This window comes from Carcharodon carcharias, chromosome 23 (assembly GCF_017639515.1).
Source record: "Carcharodon carcharias isolate sCarCar2 chromosome 23, sCarCar2.pri, whole genome shotgun sequence".
Taxonomy (NCBI): Eukaryota; Metazoa; Chordata; class Chondrichthyes; order Lamniformes; family Lamnidae; genus Carcharodon; species Carcharodon carcharias.
Window position 1 is genome coordinate 53,695,655 of NC_054489.1, and position 26,386 is coordinate 53,722,040.

General features: G+C 53.3%; 1 protein-coding gene across 1 annotated transcript in view; it reads right to left on the reverse strand.

Moving 5' to 3' along the window:
- Positions 1-10,892: 10,892 nt before the first annotated feature.
- LOC121269019 (microtubule-associated protein tau-like) overlaps positions 10,893-26,386 on the reverse strand; it is a 181,545-nt gene continuing 166,051 nt past the window's right edge. Inside the window, exon 10 of the mRNA XM_041173385.1 lies at positions 10,893-11,255. Within this exon, the coding sequence (XP_041029319.1) occupies positions 11,205-11,255 (51 nt within the window). The 3' untranslated portion in view covers positions 10,893-11,204. The remainder of the gene's footprint in view (positions 11,256-26,386) is intronic.

Consider the following 26,386-nt stretch of genomic DNA (forward strand, 5'->3'; position numbering starts at 1 on the left):
TGCAGAACCTTAATATCCTTGGAGAGAAAGCCAGTAGATACTTGAGCCTGCTGCTCAGATCCTGAAGAGAAGGAAGAAAGATTTACTACAAACTCAGCAGCCACTCAGATGAAGATCACTCACTCCGACAGAATGGAGAGTACGGAATATCCTCAACCTCAGAAAGAGATCAGAACAAGATCAGGGAGATTGGTCAAAGCGCCTCAGAAACTAACCCTGTGAAGTCTGAGACTTTTGGGGGGAGATGGAGGAGGATGTAAATACGATGGGGATAAAGACTTGGGAGGAGCCTCGTTCGGAGGTCCCAATATAGATTTAGTAGCTGTAAATAAAGAGTTATGGGTTTGAAAAACTACAGACTCCAGCAGCTTACTATGGGAGGTTGGAGAATCCCCAAAAACCCCCATCTAGACAACAAGCACACAATGAAACCAGGGAAGTCACAGACTGGGTGTTGGAGGAACCTCAAATTGAAACACAGGAATTTCACACTCATAGTACAGGGGGAATCTCCCACCGGGACACGGGGGAATCTCCCACCGGGACACGGGGGGGGGAATCTCACACCGGGACACGGGGGGGGGGATCTCACACCGGGACACGGGGGGGGGGGAATCTCACACCGGGACACGGGGGGGGGGGAATCTCACACCGGGACACGGGGGAATCTCACACTGGGACACGGGGGGGGGAATCTCACACTGGGACACGGGGGGGGGGGAATCTCACACCGGGACACGGGGGAATCTCACACTGGGACACGGGGGAATCTCACACTGGGACACGGGGGGGGGAATCTCACACTGGGACACGGGGGGGGGGGAATCTCACACCGGGACACGGGGGAATCTCACACTGGGACACGGGGGGGGGAATCTCCCACCGGGACACGGGGGAATCTCCCACCGGGACACGGGGGAATCTCCCACCGGGACACGGGGGAATCTCCCACCGGGACACGGGGGAATCTCCCACCGGGACACGGGGGAATCTCCCACCGGGACACGGGGGGGGGGGAATCTCACACCGGGACACGGGGGGGGGGGAATCTCACACCGGGACACGGGGGGGGGGGAATCTCACACCGGGACACGGGGGGGGGAATCTCCCACCGGGACACGGGGGAATCTCCCACCGGGACACGGGGGAATCTCCCACCGGGACACGGGGGAATCTCCCACCGGGACACGGGGGAATCTCCCACCGGGACACGGGGGAATCTCCCACCGGGACACGGGGGAATCTCACACCGGGACACGGGGGAATCTCACACCGGGACACGGGGGGGGGGATCTCACACCGGGACACGGGGGGGGGGATCTCACACCGGGACACGGGGGGGGGGGGGAATCTCACACCGGGACACGGGGGAATCTCACACTGGGACACGGGGGAATCTCACACCGGGACACGGGGGAATCTCACACTGGAACACGGGGGAATCTCACACTGGGACACTGGGGGGGAATCTCACACCGGGACACGGGGGAATCTCCCACCGGGACACGGGGGAATCTCCCACCGGGACACGGGGGAATCTCACACCGGGACACGGGGGAATCTCACACCGGGACACGGGGGGGGGGATCTCACACCGGGACACGGGGGGGGGGATCTCACACCGGGACACGGGGGGGGGGGGAATCTCACACCGGGACACGGGGGAATCTCACACTGGGACACGGGGGAATCTCACACCGGGACACGGGGGAATCTCACACTGGAACACGGGGGAATCTCACACCGGGACAGGGGGGGGGGGGGGGGGGGAATCTCACACCGGGACAGGGGGGGGGGGGGGGGGGGAATCTCACACTGGGACACGGGGGGGGGGGAATCTCACACTGGGACACGGGGGAATCTCACACTGGGACACGGGGGAATCTCACACTGGGACACGGGGGGGGGAATCTCACACTGGGACACGGGGGAATCTCACACTGGGACACTGGGGAATCTCACACTGGGACACGGGGGGGGGGGGAAATCTCACACCGGGACACGGGGGGGGGGGGATCTCACACCGGGACACGGGGGAATCTCACACTGGGACACGGGGGGGGGAATCTCACACTGGGACACGGGGGGGGGGGGAATCTCACACCGGAACACGGGGGGGGGAATCTCACACTGGGACACGGGGGAATCTCCCACCGGGACACGGGGGAATCTCCCACCGGGACACGGGGGAATCTCCCACCGGGACACGGGGGAATCTCCCACCGGGACACGGGGGGGGGGAATCTCACACCGGGACACGGGGGAATCTCCCACCGGGACACGGGGGAATCTCCCACCGGGACACGGGGGAATCTCCCACCGGGACACGGGGGAATCTCACACCGGGACACGGGGGAATCTCACACCGGGACACGGGGGAATCTCACACCGGGACACGGGGGAATCTCACACCGGGACACGGGGGGGGGGATCTCACACCGGGACACGGGGGGGGGGATCTCACACCGGGACACGGGGGGGGGGATCTCACACCGGGACACGGGGGGGGGGATCTCACACCGGGACACGGCGGGGGGGGAATCTCACACCGGGACACGGGGGAATCTCACACTGGGACACGGGGGAATCTCACACTGGGACACGGGGGGGGGGGAATCTCACACTGGGACACGGGGGAATCTCACACCGGGACACGGCGGGGGGGAATCTCACACCGGGACACGGGGGAATCTCACACTGGGACACGGGGGAATCTCACACTGGACACGGGGGGGGGGGAATCTCACACTGGGACACGGCGGGGGGGGAATCTCACACCGGGACACGGGGGAATCTCACACTGGGACACGGGGGAATCTCACACTGGGACACGGGGGAATCTCACACTGGGACACGGGGGAATCTCACACTGGGACACGGGGGAATCTCACACTGGGACACGGGGGGGGGGAATCTCACACTGGGACACGGGGGAATCTCACACTGGGACACGGGGGAATCTCACACTGGGACACGGGGGGGGAATCTCACACTGGGACACGGGGGAATCTCACACTGGAACACGGGGGAATCTCACACTGGGACACTGGGGGGGAATCTCACACCGGGACAGGGGGGGGGGGGGGGGGGGGAATCTCACACCGGGACACGAGGGGGGGGGTGGAATCTCACACCGGGACACTGGGGAATCTCACACTGGGACACGGGGGAATCTCGCACTGGGACACGGGGGAATCTCACACTGGGACACGGGGGGGGGAATCTCACACTGGGACACTGGGGAATCTCACACTGGGACACTGGGGAATCTCACACTGGGACACGGGGGGGGAATCTCACACCGGGACACGGGGGAATCTCACACCGGGACACGGGGGAATCTCACACTGGGACACGGGGGGGGGGAATCTCACACCGGGACACGGTGGGGGGGGGAATCTCACACTGGGACACTGGGGAATCTCACACTGGGACACGGGGGGGGGGGAATCTCACACTGGGACACGGGGGAATCTCACACCGGGACACGGGGGAATCTCACACTGGGACACGGGGGGGGGAATCTCACACCGGGACACGGGGGAATCTCACACCGGGACACGGGGGAATCTCCCACCGGGACACGGGGGAATCTCACACCGGGACACGGGGGAATCTCACACCGGGACACGGGGGAATCTCACACCGGGACACGGGGGGGGGGGGAATCTCACACCGGGACACGGGGGAATCTCACACTGGGACACGGGGGAATCTCACACCGGGACACGGGGGGGGGGGAATCTCACACCGGGACACGGGGGAATCTCACACTGGGACACGGGGGAATCTCACACTGGGACACGGGGGAATCTCACACTGGGACACGGGGGAATCTCACACTGGGACACGGGGGAATCTCACACTGGGACACGGGGGAATCTCACACTGGGACACGGGGGAATCTCACACTGGGACACGGGGGAATCTCACACTGGGACACGGGGGAATCTCACACTGGAACACGGGGGAATCTCACACTGGGACACGGGGGAATCTCACACTGGGACACTGGGGGGGAATCTCACACCGGGACACGGGGGGGGGGGGGGAATCTCACACCGGGACACGGGGGGGGGGGGGGGGGGAATCTCACACCGGGACACGGGGGGGGGGGGGAATCTCACACCGGGACACGAGGGGGGGGGGGGGGAATCTCACACCGGGACACGGGGGGGGGAATCTCACACCGGGACACTGGGGAATCTCCCACTGGGACACGGGGGGAATTTACCCCGGGACATGGGGCGGGGGGGATCTCACACCGGGACACGGGGGGGGGAATCTCCCACCGGGACATGGGGGTGGGGGGGGGATCTCACACCGGGACACGGGGGGGGGAATCTCCCACCGGGACATGGGGGTGGGGGGGGGATCTCACACCGGGACACGGGGGGGGGGAATCTCCCACCGGGACATGGGGGTGGGGGGGGGATCTCACACCGGGACACGGGGGGGGAATCTCCCACCGGGACATGGGGGTGGGGGGGGATCTCACACCGGGACACGGGGGGGGGGAATCTCCCACCGGGACATGGGGGTGGGGGGGGAATCTCCCACCGGGACACGGGGGTGGGGGGGATCTCCCACCGGGACACGGGGGTGGGGGGGGATCTCACACCGGGACACGGGGGTTGGGGGGGATCTCCCACCGGGACAGAGGGAATTGTTCATTTATTTGTTCATGTTCTGCCTGAGGCAGCTCCTTGGCTCATTGTTTGCTGTTGCTTCATCCTGAGTTGTTTCCTTGGCAGTATTTAGGCAGTATTTGGGCGGTATTTGGGCGGTGTTTGGGCGGTATTTGGGCGGTATTTAGGCAGTATTTGGGCGGTGTTTGGGCGGTGTTTGGGCGGTGTTTGGGCGGTGTTTGGGCGGTGTTTGGGCGGTGTTTGGGCGGTGTTTGGGCGGTGTTTGGGCGGTGTTTGGGCGGTGTTTGGGCGGTGTTTGGGCGGTGTTTGGGCGGTGTTTGGGCGGTATTTGGGCAGTATTTAGGCAGTATTTGGACAGTATTTGGGCAGTATTTGGGCAGTATTTGGGCAGTATTTGGACAGTATTTGGGCAGTATTTGGGCAGTATTTGGACAGTATTTGGGCAGTATTTGGGCAGTATTTGGGCAGTATTTGGGCAGTATTTGGGCGGTGTTTGGGCGGTGTTTGGGCGGTGTTTGGGCAGTATTTGGGCAGTATTTGGGCAGTATTTAGGCAGTATTTGGGCAGTATTTGGGCAGTATTTGGGCAGTATTTGGGCAGTATTTGGGCAGTATTTGGGCGGTGTTTGGGCGGTGTTTGGGCGGTGTTTGGGCGGTATTTGGGCAGTATTTGGGCAGTATTTGGGCAGTATTTGGGCAGTATTTGGGCAGTATTTGGGCAGTATTTGGGCAGTATTTGGGCAGTATTTGGGCGGTGTTTGGGCGGTGTTTGGACAGTATTTGGGCAGTATTTAGGCAGTATTTGGGCAGTATTTGGGCAGTATTTGGGCAGTATTTGGACAGTATTTGGGCAGTATTTGGGCAGTGTTTGGGCGGTGTTTGGGCGGTGTTTGGACAGTATTTGGGCAGTATTTAGGCAGTATTTGGGCAGTATTTGGGCAGTATTTGGGCAGTATTTGGGCAGTATTTGGGCGGTGTTTGGGCAGTATTTGGGCAGTATTTGGGCGGTGTTTGGGCGGTGTTTGGACAGTATTTGGGCAGTATTTGGGCAGTATTTGGACAGTATTTGGGCAGTATTTGGGCAGTATTTGGGCAGTATTTGGGCAGTATTTGGGCAGTATTTGGGCAGTATTTGGGCGGTGTTTGGACAGTATTTGGGCAGTATTTGGGCAGTATTTGGGCAGTATTTAGGCAGTATTTAGGCAGTATTTGGACGGTATTTGGACAGTATTTGGGCGGTATTTGGGCAGTATTTGGGCAGTATTTGGGCAGTATTTGGGCAGTATTTGGGCAGTATTTGGGCAGTATTTGGACAGTATTTGGACAGTATTTGGGCAGTATTTGGGCAGTATTTGGACAGTATTTGGGCAGTATTTGGGCAGTATTTGGGCAGTATTTGGGCAGTATTTGGGCAGTATTTGGGCAGTATTTGGGCAGTATTTGGGCAGTATTTGGGCAGTATTTGGACAGTATTTGGACAGTATTTGGGCAGTATTTGGGCAGTATTTGGGCAGTATTTGGACAGTATTTGGGCAGTATTTGGGCAGTATTTGTTAGTGGTGGTTAGCCATTGCCTTCCACTCTCAGGGGCAGGGTCTGGAGGCACATTCCGAGTGTACCTCAGCTGGAACGGGTACAGAACCTGCTATGTTGGCATTATTCTGGAGCACATCTAGCCATCAGCCGACTGAGCTCACTGGCCCCTAGTGGAATTGTTATTTTGTTATATTATTCATTAAGCTTTAGGAACTATATTGTTATGCACATGTATATCCAGAATGCTTCATCACTCACTGCTGTACTACGAGCAACAACGTATCAGACCACAGCATGTGTTGAGATCAATCCCCAGCAATTTTGTGAGCACAACTGTGATTCTTTCAAACATTCTGGAACCATAAGACATAACATGATAGCAGCAGCTATTTGTGAATAAAACACAAACATTTTAAATGGATCTCTTGCTGAATTACGTTGAGAAAAATCAATCTGAAAAAGTGCCGAGGGGAGAGTGAACAAACGGAGTGAATCATGGAGAAAATGAATGGCTGTTAGCACAGCAGTGAACTTGCAGCTGTAGCGCAGGATGAACTCGAGGGGGTCAATGATGCCATTAGGCATTTGAGAAATTTAAATAAAAGTGCGGAATAACATTAAGTAGCTTTCTAAAAGGCACTAATGAAGAGGAAAGGGTCAGCTACATCCTTTTCTGGATGGGAGAGAAAGGGTTAAATTTGTTTAACTGTTGGGAGCTAAGTAAAGATGACAGCAAACACCTCCACCCAAAATGAAATCATCGGATCCAAAAATATGAATTTGAAAACCTGAGGCAGGAACCAGGTGAATCTGTTGACAATTTCTTAATGAGTTTGAAAAATGTAGCTAGCAAATGTTAACTCAGGGATACAGATGAAAGGCTGATACATCAGCTCATTTAGGGCTCTGCACACCCTGAAGTACAAAAAGATCTGATTGGAAAGGACGAACTCAGTATATCGCACGCTGTAGACATGCCAGAGTACATGAAACCACGAGTAGACTGATGTAGTCACTGACTGCCCAAACAGCTGGTCTTCAGCCAAGTCAAGAGAAAAGCTGCTGGATTGATGCAGCGAAACAGCAACATACAAATGCAGACCAGACAGAAGGATGTGCAGGAGCTGTGGATGAGCACGAGTTCACAGAGAGAAGGAAATATCCTGCATGTGGATCAAACTGTAGCACTGGTGTAAAGCGCAGACATTGTGAAAAGAAGTGGAGGAAAAAGAAAGGAGATAGAAAAAGGAGTTGCCAAAGGCAGACCAATAGGGTGATGAGAAGAAAAAAGAAACTATAACATCGATACCCTGGAAGATGATGATGAGTTTGAGGACACAAGATGGATGTGACAGTTCCTAGAGAATAGAAATTCACACAACCATTCAGATCAGGGAGAGGGTGAGAGATGATAAGCAGAAGCTTGATGCTGGAGCACAGAGTAACATCATCCCGCTCAAACTATATCTAAATATCTTTCCAGAAAATTTGAAAGAAAATGGTTACCTAAGGAAAGATGTTCTGAAACTGAGCAATGTCATGCTATCAGCACACGAGAGAACTGAGATTCAACAGCTAGTAACAGCTCAAATCAGAGGGACATGCAAAGGGAAAGCTGTTAACTGTATATTTTACTTCACTGAAACAGATGGGTCTGCTATCCTGGGGTTGAACAGATGTGAAGAGCTGCAGTTGATCTCAGTAAACTGTAATATAAAGGAGGTGGCACTGAGGACTAAAGGTAGTACACCCATTGAAAAGCACCCCCCTGGTCAGAAGCAAGAAACACCTGGGACAAATGTACCCAGAGTGTTTTGATGAGACAGTTGGATGCTTTGAAGATATTGAGTATCACATCAGTATTAATCTAGCAATGAATCCAGCGATGAAACCAGTGATTTATCCCCATTTAAAGTACCAACAGAACTAAAAGGGAAGTTTGAAAGAGAGTTTGAGAAATGGAAGAAAAGAAAGTGAATGCCAGAGTCACAGAGCCTACAGATTGGGTACTTTCTATTGTGGTGAGAGGGAAGACAAATGGATAGCTGCAAATTTGCCTGGATCCCAAAGATCTTAATCAAGCAATAAAGAGAGATCACTTACCCCAGTCCGACACTGGAAGATATCATACTCAGCACTGACAGGGGCAAAAGTTTTCAGCAAACTCTGGGATCTGCTACTGGGATTTGCTACTGAAATGTGAAACTTGTGGACACTTCACTGCTGATAACACTCAACAGACTCTAAGGATATTGAGACGTGGTAATTACGCATCTGTGGAAGTGGCTGTGAGTTGACTGGAGATTGTACCATTTAAGGTACAGAATATACCAAGTTGATACTCCAGACCTTGCCTTAGGGGAGGAGCTGAACCCTGTTCAAAGATATTAACAGGTCCCAGATCATTTCAAGGGGCAAAGTACAGCAGTTTATGGGCAATGAACAGCAGCCCATGATGAGCAGTGGTTGTTCAGTGCAGCTAGAAGCATTGTCAGCTCAGTGAAACTGAAGGGATTATCTGCTCCATGGAGCTGGGAGCTGGGGCTCAGAGAAGCCCTTGGTAAATAATGGCTGCTCAGTGCTGGGGTTTTGCTGGTGATTAGATGCTGGGGTGCAGCCTTGAGAAACAGTTTCAGGAGAAGAGATTGAGCAGCTGGGAGGTGCATAGCCATTGGGGCAGTCTGAATTGAAGCTGCTGTTGAGAGAAACCAGAGGCTAAATCATCAAAAGACTGGAGTGGAAATCCTTCATGAGGAAGTCAAGAGTTTAAATGATTTGGTGACTCACAGTGACCACTGACGTCTGGGTGGGTTGTTGAGAAATTCGTGGGACCTGTTTTGGTTGCGTCCATCATTCAATTTGCTGTTTGTGGTGTGTTCAACCACAGTTTACCTATTAATTTATGTTTACCTCATGTTAATTCTGAATGTTAGCATATAAGATAGAGTACTGACTGTTTGCTTTGTTGACTCTTGTATAGCAAAAATTATTCCGTTTGTTTAAAAAATGGAATCTTGTAGCTTTATTGTCTTAGTAAGTAACTGGGATTTCAAATTTCATTTATTTTTAAAAAAAAGTTGCTGGTCCATAACCAGATCGTAACAAAATCTCATCTGGGACTGGAACAAAATTGGGGGTCTAGTCTGGGATCAGAACAAATTGGGAGATCTTTGCAGCATCTTGAATCCACAGACAGATATGGGTGCTGGGACTTGCTAAAGTTAAGGTTAACAGGATAACACAGTGAATTTTACCATACTTATTGAAAAGCAGAATGGCTTTCTTAGAAACTACAGCTTTTCTAGAGAGGGAGGATTTGTGCATGTGATTTGCAACAATTAACTAAGATTAGGTTAATAGCATTAGCAGAAAAGTTGAAGATAGAGTTAAAACAAAGGTTAAAAAAAGCAGATATAATTGAGGTAATAGCACAACATCTGGGATTGGAAGAAGAAAAGCCTGAACCAGAGAGAACACAGCTTGAATTGGCTAGAATTCAATTTGCAGATAAAGCAACTTAAACAAGAAAAAGAGGAAAAAGAAAGAGAAATGCAAAGTCTTCAACTTGATCTCTAGAGAGGGAAGTTTGCAAGGGAGGAAAAAGATAAGAGGCAGAAAGTTTCAAAAACAAAGAAAAGAGAGATAGTTTGCCTTGTAAAAGTACAAGCTTAGGTCACAGGATGAAAGGGGAGCTACCAGCTCGGGCATGAGTCGAAAGAGAACTCTTGGCAGTCGTGTACGGATATGAGAAATTCTACACATAACTCAACAGGAGAAAGTTCATAGTGAAGAGTGATCATCATCCACTGGAGCAGAGCTACAAGAAAGATCTGTGTAAAGCACCATCAGGACTACTGAGGTTACTCTCGTAGCTTCATAGTTACAATTTCACTCTGAAATACAGGCCAGGAAGAGAAATGGTGCTGGCAGATACTCTATCTCGGTTGTCGCCACAGGAGAAACACAAGAAATAAAAATCCATCACCTAATGAATGTAACACCACCAAAACTGAGTCAAATTAGAGGTGAGACCAGCAAAGAGGGAGAGTTACTGATGTTCTCACAGCAAGTGATCCAGGGATGGCCTGATTAGATACAGCAAACACAGCCATAATGTGGCTGTACTGATCTATCAGAGGTGAATTCTCACCGTAAGATGGTTCTCTGCTACCTAGATCCAGAATAATCATACCTGAAATGATGCAGGAAGAACTCTCCAGAAGATACATGAAGACCACATGGGAATGGAGAAGTGTAAACTCAGAGACAGATCAGTTGTGTACTGGATAGGCATATACAAAGACATTGAAAATATGATGTCTACATGCAGTTCATGCCAGAAATACATAGGAGAAAGGGTAGTACCACCCAGACCACGGCATAGCATGGCAGCTGATTTATTCACACACAACCAAGAATGATATCTTATAGTTACAGACGATTATTCAAAGTTCCCTTTCATCTGATAGGTGAGAGATTTGACAACCACAACAATTATCTCAGCAGTACAAGTTCTGTTTGCTCAGCAAGGGATTCCTAGAAGGATAATATGTGACAATGGAACCCAATTCACCTCCAGAGGATTTATAGAACTCACTGAACAGTATGGGTTCAACATCATCACCACATCAGCCAAGCGGAGCTGGGTTTATAGAAAAACACATTTAAATGGTGAAAAGAAAGCTCATAAAATGTCAAGAGACAAAGAAAGGTCCAAAACTTGCTTTATTGTCACTCCGAACAACCCCTCTTGAGACTGACATGAAGTCACCTACAGAGCTACTGAACGGCAGCAAGTAAAAGACAACTTCAGCAAGCAAGATACTCCCTCCAAATGACCAGGAGGAAGTAAGACAACAACTCACTAATGCACAGGTAGAAGGAAGTCAACATTTCAGCAAGCATGGCTACATCCCAGCCTGAGTTGCTGAAAGGACAAACTATATATGTACTGGATCCAATCATGAAGACAGGGAACCCAGCAAAAGTTGTCGGTGAAGCTGAGACTCCAAGACTGTTATCATCGAAGCAGATGAGAAGGAACAAGGTCCATATTCAACCTACTCCTGAACTGTTAAAGCAGAAAGATCGTCATAAATACCAGCAACATCACTAACCAGCGAGAAAACATCAACAGCATCGTAAACAGCAGCAGCATCAAGCAGAGTGTCACAGTGTAAGAGCAGCCTCTTGTGGCCATTTGCATAGGTATGTATTTATATATATATATATATATTTATAAATATTATATATACAGCCAAAACCAGATTAAGCTAGTTGTTGGGTAGTTGACTTTCCAGTCTCTTTTCTGTCCTGTAACGATATCAGTCTGGAGACAAAGATGGGATTGGAGAAGCTGTGTGCAAACCAGTAGAGGAGCTGTGGGGGTTTTTTTGCTGAGAAATAGTTTTAACAATCCAGTCTTAGCGGAAAGGCTGTTTGTAGACATGGGTGGACTGACCTTCAAAGATAGCTGCATCAACAGGTATTATTGGAGAGCATAGTCAAATAGGGCAAATAAGATTAGAGAGTTAAATCATGTAGCTCAAAGACTGGTAAGCAAGAAATGGGTTTTGATTTATGGGACACTGGCACCAGTACTGGAGAAAGAGGAAGCTATACTGTTGGGATGGTCTTCACCTGAACCATGCAGGGACAAGTGTTCTGGTGAGTTGTGTAATTAGGGCTGTTCCTTCACTGTCACTGGGTCAAAATCCTGGAACTCGCTCCCTAACAGCACTGTGGGTGTACCTACACACCATCGACTGCAGCAGTTCAAGAAGGCAGCTCACCACCACCTTCTCAAGGGCAATTAGGGAGGGGCAATAAATGCTGGTCCAGCCAGCAAAGCCCACATCCCATGAATGAATTTTTTTTAAAATTGGATTTTCGGAAGGCTTTCAGTAAGTTCCCAAACAGGAGGTTAGAAAGCAAAATTTAAGCAATGGGATTGATGATAATACATGGGCATGGATTGAGGATGGGTTAATGGACAGGAATCAGAGAGTAGGAATAAAGAGGTCATTCACAGGCTGACTACTGCAAGGATCAGTACTTGGGTCCCAGCTATTCACAATCTATATCAATGATCTGGATGTGGGAACCACATGTAAGTTTGCTGATGACACAAAACTAGGTGGGAATGTGTCTTGTGAGGAGGATACAAAGAGGCTTCAAGGGGATTTAGACAGGTTGAGTGAGTGGGCAAGAACATGGCAGATAGAATACAATGAGGAAATATGTGAAGTTGTCCACTTTGGTCGGAAAATATGGAAATGCAGAGTATTTCTTAAGTGGTGAGAGATTGGGAAGTGCTGGTGACCAAAGGGACCTGGGTGTCCTTGTTCATGAATCACTGAAAGCTAATATGCAGATGTAGCAATCAATTAGGAAGGCAAATGGTGTATTGGCTTTTATTGCAAGAGGATTTGAGTACAGGGGCAAAGAAGTCTTGCTGCAGTTGTATAGAGCCTTGGAGAGATACATCTGGAGTATTGTGTACAATTTTTGTCTCCTTACCTAAGGAAGGATATACTTTCCACAGAGGGAGTGCAACAACGGTTCACCAGATTGATTCCTGGGATGGCGGGATTGTCCTATGAGGGGAGATTGAGGAGACTGAGTCCGTATGCTCTAGAGTTTAGAAGAATGAGAGGCGATCTCATTGAAGGATACAAAATTCTTACAGGGTTTGACAGGGTAGGCGCAGGAAGGATGTTTCCCTTGGCTGTGGGGTCTAGAACCAGGGGAGACAGTCTCAGGATAAAGGGCAGGCCATTTAGGGCTGAGATGAGAAGGAATCTCTTCACTGAGAGGGTGTTGAATCTTTGGAATTCTCCATCCCAGAGGATTGTGCAGGCTCAGTCACTGAGTATGTTCAAGCCAGAGATTGATAGATTTCTAGAAATTAAAGATATCAAGGGATATGGCGTTGGGGTAGAAGATCGGCCATGATCTAGCTGAATGGCAGAGCAGGCTCGAGGGCTGAATGGCCTACCCCTGCTCCTATTTCCTATGTTCCTATGACCTGAGGGTATGTGAAGCAGCTTGAGGTGTTATTCACTGCTAATGATATCTCGATGTTCCTGATAATCCGGCTGTTAATAAGGCACAGGGGGAAAGGAATCGAGTCATCTTTCTGACTGGAGCAGGCACAGATGGTGTAGGAATCGCTCAAGGATTTACTCGCCCAAGTAAAGCCAAAAGACATGCCGATGTCAGACGTTTTGTGTAAGCTTGAGCAGCCCGACAATCCCAAACCATTGGAGATTGCAGAAAGCTATCAGTTTGGAACCAGGAGTCAGTTGCCCAGTGAGGACATGGGAGAGTTTATCGTGGCTTTGAAACACCTGTCCATTCATTGTAATTTTGGAAAATTTCAAGAGAGAGCATTGTGGGGTGCAGTTTAAAAAGTGAATGTATTTGCAATAAGTTGTTGACATTGTTAAAGTTAACTTTGACGTGTCTCGCCAAACAGCATTGTCCATGGACATAGCAGAACGTGACTCGAGAGAAGTCAGAGTTAACAACTGCCAGTCATCTGCTGAAGTAACTAAGCTGAAGTTGAGTAGGCAGAGGCCCTAACAACAGCAGTTAGTGGTAGCGAAGGTGTAGAAAAGTCCTGTTACCAGTGCTTCAGCCAACACTGGACACAGAATTGTCTACCTGTGAAGGCAGAGTGCAACAGCTGCAAGAAGAAGGGTCATCTTGCCAAGACATGTCAAAAGAATGTAAACAGAAAAAACGCTGGCTGGAGGAAGCGGCAGTCACTGCACATGGCTGTTGAACAGCACCAGTTGGATGAGGGGTTGGTTGTGACCCATTGATCTGGAGCAGTAAGATGTCCAGTAGAAATTCATAGGGCACCGTTGTCCATGGAACGTTGGATGGAATTCCAGTAAACATGGAGGTCAACACAGCTGCATTGTTAGCGTGATTTCCGATTCACTTTACCGTCAAATATTGAGCCAGCACTGACTGGAGAAATCAGACAGAATTATGAAGTTATGGAGGAGAGAAAATCCCCATCATGGGAAGCGTGTTGGTTCCAGTCACATACAAGGAGCAATGTGCAAAATTGCCCATCATGTAGTGAAGGGTGAAAGACCAGCCTTGTTAGGAAGAAACTGGTTAACAGCACTGAGGCTAAACTGGAATGAGCTTTTGTGCTTAGAAGCAAAATTCACAGCGCAAGACGATGTGATTGCCAAGTCCCCGCAGGTATTTAGCAAAACCAGCAAACTGATTCAAGGATGCAAGACCAGTCTACAGGTCCAGGGGAACGTAAGATCAGATTATTGCAGGCCTTGTCCAGTACCCAATGCTCTCAAAGAGAAAGGAGACCAAGAGCTGAAAAGACTTGAGGCTGAGAACGTTATCTCTAAAGGAGAACAGAGTAATTGGGCTACTCCACAGCAGTAATACCAAAGTCAGATGGTAGTGTAAGAATAAGTGGGGATTATAAGGTAACCGTAAATCAGGTCCTCTAATGTAATCCACCGGTATGTCACCAAACATAGAGGATCATTCACAATGTTATCCGGAGGACAGATTTTTTCAAAGCCAAGCCTGACAATTGTTTATCAGCAACTTGAGTTAGACGATGAGTCTAAGTCACATTTGATTAGTAATGTACCCATGGGTCTATTTCAGTTTCAGAGGCTGCCATTTGGTGTTCCTTCAGCCCTGGAATTTTCCAAGGGGTGAGTTTGGACTCAGGCAGTAGTGAGCCGTCTGGATATCATACTTAGTTCAGCTCCAAACAGGCAGAGCCATGACGAGAGGCTGAATAAAGGGCTCCAACATTTGGAAAAGCCTGGAGTTCGGGCGAAGGCACACACACGTGAAATGTTTCAGAACTCTGGAGTTTCTGGGTCACAGGGTAGACAAAGATGGATTACAATCTACCGAGAGTAAGGTTCAAACAATAACAATTGTGCCACACCCTCAAAATATCTCTAAACTCGGATCATTTTTGGGCCTGGTGAATTATTACAGTAAACTCATACCAATTTTGGCTACCTTACTGCATCCATTGAATGAACTCTTGAGGAAGGGTGTCCATGGAATTGCACAAGGGAATGTGACAGGACATTCCAGTTGTGTAAAAGTAAATTGGTAGATGGTAAAATGCTTGTACATTACATTACGTGATGTCTCTCCATCCGGAGTAGGTGCTGTGATTTCTCTCGTGTTGGATGATGAGGAGGAGAGAGTAATTACATTTTTCTCAGCCACCCTCAGTACCAGCAAGTGGAATTATGCTCAGGTAGATCATTGTCTTTGATTTTTGGATATGAAGATTTCAGAAACACTTCTTTGGTTGTGGTTTCATAATTGAAACTGATCATAAGCCGCTGACAGTAATTTTGAATCGAAGATCTCCAGTTAGCACTTCAGCTACAGCCCGAATACAGAGATGGCTTTGATTCTACCAGTATGACATTAAATACAGATGATTGGAAGATCATTGTAATGCTGATGCGATGTCTGGATTCCCAACCCTGACAGAGGTAGAGCCCAACAGAGAGGATGTCTTTAAGAAACATAGAAAATTAGAAGCAGGAGTAGGTCATTTGGCCCTTCAAGCCTGCAGAGTTGTAATTCCTGAAATGTACAGTTTCCAGTTGCTACGTGACCTTCATGATCAACAGTTAGGGGTGAGCTTGACAAAGAATCTAGTGAGAAACAATCTTTTGTGGCCAGGGACATAGAAGACACAGCGTTGAGTATGTCAAGCTGTAGAAAAGAAGCCACTGTCACTACCTTTGTAGCTATATAATTGGCCAGCCAGAGAGTGGCAGAGGCTGCACATCAATGTTGCAGAATTTGAAGGGCAACAGCATTTCATTGTGATAGACAGTCATTCAAAGTGGGCTGAGGGGTTGCTGATGAATCAAAAATAGCTAGCAAAACTCTCGATATTTTGTGTAGCTTGTTTGCTGCTTATGGGTTCCCAGAGGAAATTGTTTCTGACAATAGATCTCAGTTTTGTTTGGAAGAGTTTTCAGATTTCAGGAGAATGAACGGGGTAAACACACTAGAGTTCCACCAAATCACTAAGTGTACTCTCGTTAAACAAACGCTAGATACAAATTAAAGAAATGTCAGTTGTCACTGAACCACAAACTGGTGATTTTTTGTTTAATTATTATAATACACCTCACACTACTTGTAGCAGAGCACTAGCTGAAGTGTTACTTAGAAGACAGCCTAGAACAAGGTCTTCATTGCTGAAGCCACATTTAGCACAGTCAGTAGAAGAGAAACAACCCAGGCAGAAAGCGATTCATGACAGGGGTAGAGTGAGAGAACAAAGTCTGAACTTGAACCAGAAGATGAAGATGAAAAATGATCATCATCATCATCATGAGCAGTTGAAGTGGCCACCAGGAAGAGCCATGTAAATATATGGCCCTCGCACAGATTTGGTCAAGATATTTGGTAGTGGAAAGGTTAGGTTTGTACATATAGATCATGTTTTACCTTCAGAGGTTCATGACGAATGAGGGAGTTGGGAAGAATTGAATGAGTCTAATGATTTGGATAGTTGGGATACGAGTAGATTTGCAATAGTTACTGTAACACAAGTTGTGCCTGAAACCAGTTCGGATCAGAGTCAGAGCAAGACAGACATGACTGATGAAGTGGAAAATTTAATTGAAGGTCAAGGGAAAAATCAGTCTTCGTTAGAGAAAATTTCTCCACAGACTCAGGCCAAAATGGGTCAAGGTCCTTCCCCAAGTTCTGGAAGTATGGGCTAAGAAAGGTGGTATCTTCTTAGGAATTGGAAACCAGTGGTTAAGTTAGACATGTAAATAAACTAAAACATGGAACGTTTGCAATTTGTACATCGTGTGACTTTTACATTCAGGAGGGAGGAGTGTAATGGTGCAATAGCACACTCTTGTGGCCATTTGTGTATCTAGATTATGTATATAAACCAAAACTTGAATGAACTATTTGTTGGACTTTCCATGTGGCACTGTTTCTTTTCGGTTATCACACACAACTCCAACAACATCAGCAGCAACACACACACATTGCCAGTATGGTGTGCCAACTCATCACTGAGAGCAATCAAAACCAGATCCACGCGATGGAGGCTCAACATTTGACCATGAATGTGTTTCTGAGAAAAGAGTTTAAAGTTTGGAATTACAAGTTTAATTGTAAAAGCGATTATAAATTTTCTTTAGTTTAGACATAACAAAGTTAATGATTGAAAAATTATGTTGATGCAAAAAGGCATTATATATTGTTTTAAAGAGAGAGGGATATTTTATTGTTATTTGTGTAGATGTATAAATGTATATGGAGAGTGCCACATCACTACCGGCACTACAGTCAGCGTAACAAAACAACATCTCATACTGAATCATATGGTGAGATCTAAAATAATATACTTGATGAAAGCTTCAATATTGGTGTTTAAAAATGTGATTATTTCTAAATTCTGGGACACAAAAGATATAACACTGGAATATGAGAATCTCACACCGGGACACAGCGGAATCTCACACTGGGACATGGGGGGGGGAATCTCACACTGGGACACGGGGGAATCTCACACTGGGACACAGCGGAATCTCACACCGGGACACAGCGGAATCTCACACCGGGACACGGGGGAATCTCACACCGGGACACGGGGGAATCTCACACCGGGACACGGGGGAATCTCACACCGGGACACGGGGGAATCTCACACCGGGACACAGCGGAATCTCACACCGGGACACAGCGGAATCTCACACTGGGACACGGGGGAATCTCACACTGGGACACGGGGGAATCTCACACTGGGACACGGGGGAATCTCACACTGGGACACGGGGGAATCTCACACTGGGACACGGGGGAATCTCACACCGGGACACGGGGGAATCTCACACCGGGACACGGGGGAATCTCACACCGGGACACGGGGGAATCTCACACCGGGACACGGGGGAATCTCACACTGGGACACGGGGGGGGGGGAGTCTCACACTGGGACACGGGGCAATCTCACACGGGGACACGGGGGAATCTCACACGGGGACACGGGGGAATCTCACACTGGGACACGGGGGAGTCTCACACTGGGACACGGGGGAATCTCACACTGGGACACGGGGGAATCTCACACTGGGACACGGGGGAATCTCACACTCGGACACGGGGGAATCTCACACTGGGACACGGGGGAATCTCACACCGGGACACGGGGGAATCTCACACTGGGACACGGGGGAATCTCACACGGGGACACGGGGGAATCTCACACGGGGACACGGGGGAATCTCACACTGGGACACGGGGGGGGGAATCTCACACTGGGACACGGGGGGGGGAATCTCACACTGGGACACGGGGGAATCTCACACTGGGACACGGGGGGGGAATCTCACACTGGGACACGGGGGGGGGGAATCTCACACTGGGACACGGGGGGGGGAATCTCACACTGGGACACGGGGGAATCTTACACTGGGACACGGGGGAATCTCACACTGGGACACGGGGGAATCTCACACTGGGACACGGGGGAATCTCACACTGGGACACGGGGGAATCTCACACTGGGACACGGGGGAATCTCACACTGGGACACGGGGGGGGGAATCTCACACTGGGACACGGTGGGGGGAATCTCACACTGGGACACGGGGGGGGAATCTCACACTGGGACACGGGGGGGGGAATCTCACACTGGGACACGGGGGAATCTCACACTGGGACACGGGGGAATCTCACACTGGGACATGGGGGGGGAATCTCACACTGGGACACGGGGGAATCTCACACTGGAACACAGAGGGGGGGAATCTCACACTGGGACACGGGGGAATCTCACACTGGGACACGGGGGAATTTCACACTGGGACACGGGGGAATTTCACACTGGGACACGGGGGGGGGGAATCTCACACTGGGACACGGGGGGGGGAATCTCACACTGGGACACGGGGGAATCTTACACTGGGACACGGGGGAATCTCACACTGGGACACGGGGGAATCTCACACTGGAACACAGAGGGGGGGAATCTCACACTGGGACACGGGGGAATCTCACACTGGGACACGGGGGAATCTCACACTGGGACACGGGGGAATCTCACACTGGGACACGGGGGAATCTCACACTGGGACACGGGGGAATCTCACACTGGGACACGGGGGAATCTCACACTGGGACACGGGGGAATCTCACACTGGGACACGGGGGAATCTCACACTGGGACACGGGGGAATCTCACACTGGGACACGGGGGAATCTCACACTGGGACACGGGGGAGTCTCACACTGGGACACGGGGGAGTCTCACACTGGGACACGGGGGGAGGGGGGGATCTCACACTGGGACACGGGGGAATCTCACACGGGGACACGGGGGAATCTCACACTGGGACACGGGGACACGGGGGAATCTCACACTGGGACACGGGGGAATCTCACACTGGGACACGGGGGAATCTCACACTGGGACACGGGGGAATCTCACACTGGGACACGGGGGAATCTCACACTGGGACACGGGGGAATCTCACACTGGGACACGGGGGAATCTCACACTGGGACACGGGGGAGTCTCACACTGGGACACGGGGGGAGGGGGGGATCTCACACTGGGACACGGGGGAATCTCACACGGGGACACGGGGGAATCTCACACTGGGACACGGGGGGGGGAATCTCACACTGGGACACGGGGAATCTCACACTGGGACACGGGGGAATCTCACACTGGGACACGGGGGAATCTCACACTGGGACACGGGGGGGGAATCTCACACTGGGACACGGGGAATCTCACACCGGGACACAGGGGGGGGAATCTCACACTGGGACACGGGGGAATCTCACACTGGGACACGGGGGAATCTCACACTGGGACACGGGGGAATCTCACACTGGGACACGGGGGGGGGGAATCCCACACTGGGACACGGGGGAATCTCACACTGGGACACGGGGGGGGAATCTCACACTGGGACACGGGGAATCTCACACCGGGACACAGGGGGGGGAATCTCACACTGGGACACGGGGAATCTCACACTGGGACACGGGGGAATCTCACACTGGGACACGGGGGAATCTCACACTGGGACACGGGGGAATCTCACACTGGGACACGGGGGAATCTCACACCGGGACACGGGGGAATCTCACACCGGGACACGGGGGAATCTCACACCGGGACACGGGGGAATCTCACACCGGGACACGGGGGAATCTCACACCGGGACACGGGGGAATCTCACACCGGGACACGGGGGAATCTCACACCGGGACACGGGGGAATCTCACACCGGGACACGGGGGAATCTCACACCGGGACACGGGGGAATCTCACACCGGGACACGGGGGAATCTCACACCGGGACACAGCGGAATCTCACACTGGGACACGGGGGAATCTCACACTGGGACACGGGGGGGGAATCTCACACTGGGACACGGGGGAATCTCACACTGGAACACGGGGGGGGAATCTCACACTGGGACACGGGGGAATCTCACACTGGGACACGGAGGGGGGGAATCTCACACTGGGACACGGGGGGGGGGAATCTCACACTGGGACACGGGGGAATCTCACACTGGGACACGGGGGGGGAATCTCACACTGGGACACGGGGGAATCTCACACTGGGACACGGGGGGGGAATCTCACACTGGGACACGGGGGAATCTCACACTGGGACACGGGGGAATCTCACACTGGGACACGGAGGGGGGGAATCTCACACTGGGACACGGTGGAATCTCACACTGGGACACGGTGGAATCTCACACTGGGACACGGGGGAATCTCACACTGGGACACGGGGGGGGAATCTCACACTGGGACACGGGGGGGGGGAATCTCACACTGGGACACGGGGGGGGAATCTCACACTGGGACACGGGGGGGGGGAATCTCACACTGGGACACGGGGGGGGTGGAATCTCACACTGGGACACGGGGGAATCTCACACTGGGACACGGGGGAATCTCACACTGGGACACGGGGGAATCTCACACTGGGGCACGGGGGAATCTCACACTGGGACACGGGGGAATCTCACACTGGGACACGGGGGAATCTCACACTGGGACACGGGGGGGGGAATCTCACACTGGGACACGGGGGGAGAATCTCACACTGGGACACGGGGGGGGGAATCTCACACTGGGACACGGGGGGGGAATCTCACACTGGGACACGGGGGGGGAATCTCACACTGGGACACGGGGGGGGAATGTCACACTGGGACACGGGGGGGGAATCTCACACTGGGACACGGGGGAATCTCACACTGGGACACGGGGGGGGGAATCTCACACTGGGACACGGGGGGGGGAATCTCACACTGGGACACGGGGGGGGGAATCTCACACTGGGACACGGGGGGGGAATCTCACACTGGGACACGGGGGGGGGAATCTCACACTGGGACACGGGGGAATCTCACACTGGGACACGGGGGAATCTCACACTGGGACACGGGGGGGGGGAATCTCACACTGGGACACGGGGGGGGAATCTCACACTGGGACACGGGGGGGGAATCTCACACTGGGACACGGGGGGGGGAATCTCACACTGGGACACGGGGGAATCTCACACTGGGACACGGGGGAATCTCACACTGGGACACGGGGGAATCTCACACTGGGACACGGGGGAATCTCACACTGGGACACGGGGGGGGGAATCTCACACTGGGACACGGGGGAATCTCACACTGTGACACCTTGGGAATCTCACACTGGGACACGGGGGAATCTCACACTGGGACACGGGGGAATCTCACACTGGGACACGGGGGAATCTCACACTGGGACACGGGGGAATCTCACACTGGGACACGGGGGAATCTCACACTGGGACACGGGGGGGGGAATCTCACACTGGGACACGGGGGAATCTCACACTGTGACACCTTGGGAATCTCACACTGGGACACGGGGGAATCTCACACTGGGACACGGGGGAATCTCACACTGGGACACGGGGGAATCTCACACTGGGACACGGGGGAATCTCACACTGGGACACGGGGGAATCTCACACTGGGACACGGGGGAATCTCACACTGGGACACGGGGGGGGGGAAATCTCACACTGGGACACGGGGGAATCTCACACTGGGACACGGGGGGGGGGGGGGGAATCTCACACTGGGACACGGGGGAATCTCACACTGGGACACGGGGGGGGGGAATCTCACACCGGGACACGGGGGGGGGGAATCTCACACTGGGACACGCGGGGGGGGGGAATCTCACACTGGGACACGGGGGAATCTCACACTGGGACACGGGGGAATCTCACACTGGGACACGGGGGAATCTCACACTGGGACACGGGTGGGGTGGGGGGGGGAGTCTCACACTGGGACACGGGGGAATCTCACACTGGGACACGGGGGAATCTCACACTGGGACACGGGGGGGGAATCTCACACTGGGACACGGGGGAATCTCACACTGGGACACGGGGGAATCTCACACTGGGACACGGGGGGGGGAATCTCACACTGGGACACGGGGGGGGAATCTCACAGTGGGACACGGGGGAATCTCACACTGGGACACGGGGGAATCTCACACTGGGACACGGGGGAATCTCACACTGGGACACGGGGGAGTCTCACACTGGGACACGGGGGAATCTCACACTGGGACACGGGGGAATCTCACACGGGGACACGGTGGGGGGGAATCTCACACTGGGACACGGGGGAATCTCACACTGGGACACGGGGGAATCTCACACTGGGACACGGGGGAATCTCACACTGGGACACGGGGGAATCTCACACTGGGACACGGGGGAATCTCACACTGGGACACGGGGGAATCTCACACTGGGACACGGGGGAATCTCACACTGGGACACGGGGGAATCTCACACGGGGACACGGGGGAATCTCACACTGGGACACGGGGGAATCTCACACTGGGACACGGGGGAATCTCACACTGGGACACGGGGGAATCTCACACCGGGACACGGGGGAATCTCACACCGGGACACGGGGGAATCTAACACTGGGACACGGGGAGAGGGGGGGATCTCACACTGGGACACGGGGGAATCTCACACGGGGACACGGGGGAATCTCACACTGGGACACGGGGGAATCTCACACTGGGACACGGGGGAATCTCACACTGGGACACGGGGGAATCTCACACTGGAACACAGAGGGGGGGAATCTCACACCGGGACACGGGGGGAATCTCACACTGGGACACGGGGGGAATCTCACACTGGGACACGGGGGGGGGGGGGGAATCTCACACTGGGACACGGGGGAATCTCACACTGGGACACGGGGGAATCTCACACTGGAACACAGAGGGGGGGAATCTCACACTGGGACACGGGGGAATCTCACACTGGGACACGGGGGAATCTCACACTGGGACACGGGGGAATCTCACACTGGGACACGGGGGAATCTCACACTGGGACACGGGGGAATCTCACACTGGGACACAGGGGGGGGGGGAGTCTCACACTGGGACACGGGGGAATCTCACACGGGGACACGGGGGAATCTCACACTGGGACACGGGGGAATCTCACACGGGGACACGGGGGAATCTCACACGGGGACACGGGGGAATCTCACACGGGGACACGGGGGAATCTCACACTGGGACACGGGGGAGTCTCACACTGGGACACGGGGGAATCTCACACTGGGACACGGGGGAATCTCACACTCGGACACGGGGGAATCTCACACTGGGACACGGGGGAATCTCACACCGGGACACGGGGGAGTCTCACACTGGGACACGGGGTAATCTCACACTGGGACACGGGAGAATCTCGCACTGGGACACGGGGGAATCTCACACGGGGACACGGGGGAATCTCACACGGGGACACGGGGGAATCTCACACGGGGACACGGGGGAATCTCACACGGGGACACGGGGGAATCTCACACGGGGACACGGGGGAATCTCACACGGGGACACGGGGGAATCTCACACGGGGACACGGGGGAATCTCACACTGGGACACGGGGGAATCTCACACTGGGACACGGGAGAATCTCACACTGGGACACGGGAGAATCTCACACTGGGACACGGGGGAATCTCACACTGGGACACGGGGGAATCTCACACTGGGACACGGGGGAATCTCACACTGGGACACGGGGGAATCTCACACTGGGACACGGGGGAATCTCACACTGGGACACGGGAGAATCTCACACTGGGACACGGGGGAATCTCACACTGGGACACGGGGGAATCTCACACTGGGACACGGGGGAATCTCACACTGGGACACGGGGGAATCTCACACTGGGACACTGGGGAATCTCACACTGGGACACGGGGGAATCTCACACTGGGACACGGGAGAATCTCACACGGGGACACGGGGGGGGGAATCTCACACGGGGACACGGGGGGGGGGAATCTCACACTGGGACACAGGGGAATCTCACACTGGGACACAGAGGGGGGGAATCTCACACTGGGACACAGAGGGGGGGAATCTCACACTGGGACACGGGGGAATCTCACACTGGGACACGGGGACACGGGGGAATCTCACACTGGGACACAGCGGAATCTCACACTGGGACACGGGGGAATCTCACACTGGGACACGGGGGAATCTCACACTGGGACACAGAGGGGGGGAATCTCACACTGGGACACGGGGGAATCTCACACTGGGACACGGGGGAATCTCACACTGGGACACAGCGGAATCTCACACTGGGACACGGGGGAATCTCACACTGGGACACAGAGGGGGGGAATCTCACACTGGGACACGGGGGAATCTCACACTGGGACACGGGGGAATCTCACACTGGGACACAGCGGAATCTCACACTGGGACACGGGGGAATCTCACACTGGGACACGGGGGAATCTCACACTGGGACACGGGGGAATCTCACACTGGGACACAGCGGAATCTCACACTGGGACACGGGGGAATCTCACACTGGGACACGGGGGAATCTCACACTGGGACACGGGGGAATCTCACACTGGGTCACGGGGGGGGGGAATCTCACACGGGGACACGGGGGGGGGAATCTCACACGGGGACACGGGGGAATCTCACACTGGGACACGGGGGAATCTCACACTGGGACACGGGGGAATCTCACACTGGGACACGGGGGAATCTCACACGGGGACACGGGGGGGGGGAATCTCACACGGGGACACAGTGGGGGGGAATCTCACACTGGGACACGGTGGGGGGGGGAGTCTCACACTGGGACACGGGGGAATCTCACACTGGGACACGGGGGGGGGGAATCTCACACGGGGACACGGGGGAATCTCACACTGGGACACGGGGGAATCTCACACTGGGACACGGGGGAATCTCACACTGGGACACGGGGGAATCTCACACTGGGACACGGGGGAATCTCATACGGGGACACGGGGGAATCTCACACTGGGACACGGGGGAATCTCACACTGGGACACGGGGGGGGGGAATCTCACACTGGGACACGGGGGGGGGGGGGGAAACTCACACTGGGACACGGGGGAGTCTCACACTGGGACACGGGGGGGGGGGAATCTCACACTGGGACACGGGGGAATCTCACACTGGGACACGGGGGGGGGGAATCTCACACTGGGACACGGGGGAATCTCACACTGGGACACGGGGGGGGGGGAATCTCACACTGGGACACGGGGGGGGGAATCTCACACTGGGACACGGGGGGGGAAAATCACACTGGGACACGGGGGGGGAATCTCACACTGGGACACGGGAGGGGAATCTCACACTGGGACACGGGGGAATCTCACACTGGGACACGGGGGAATCTCACACTGGGACACGGGGGAATCTCACACTGGGACACGGGGGAATCTCACACTGGGACACGGGGGAATCTCACACTGGGACACGGGGGAATCTCACACTGGGACACGGGGGAATCTCACACTGGGACACGGGGGAATCTCACACTGGGACACGGGGGAATCTCACACTGGGACACGGGGGAATCTCACACTGGGACACGGGGGAATCTCACACTGGGACACGGGGGAATCTCACACTGGAACACGGGGGAATCTCATACGGGGACACGGGGGAATCTCACACTGGGACACGGGGGAATCTCACACTGGGACACGGGGGGGGGGGGGGAATCTCACACTGGGACACGGGGGAATCTCACACTGGGACACGGGGGGGGGGAATCTCA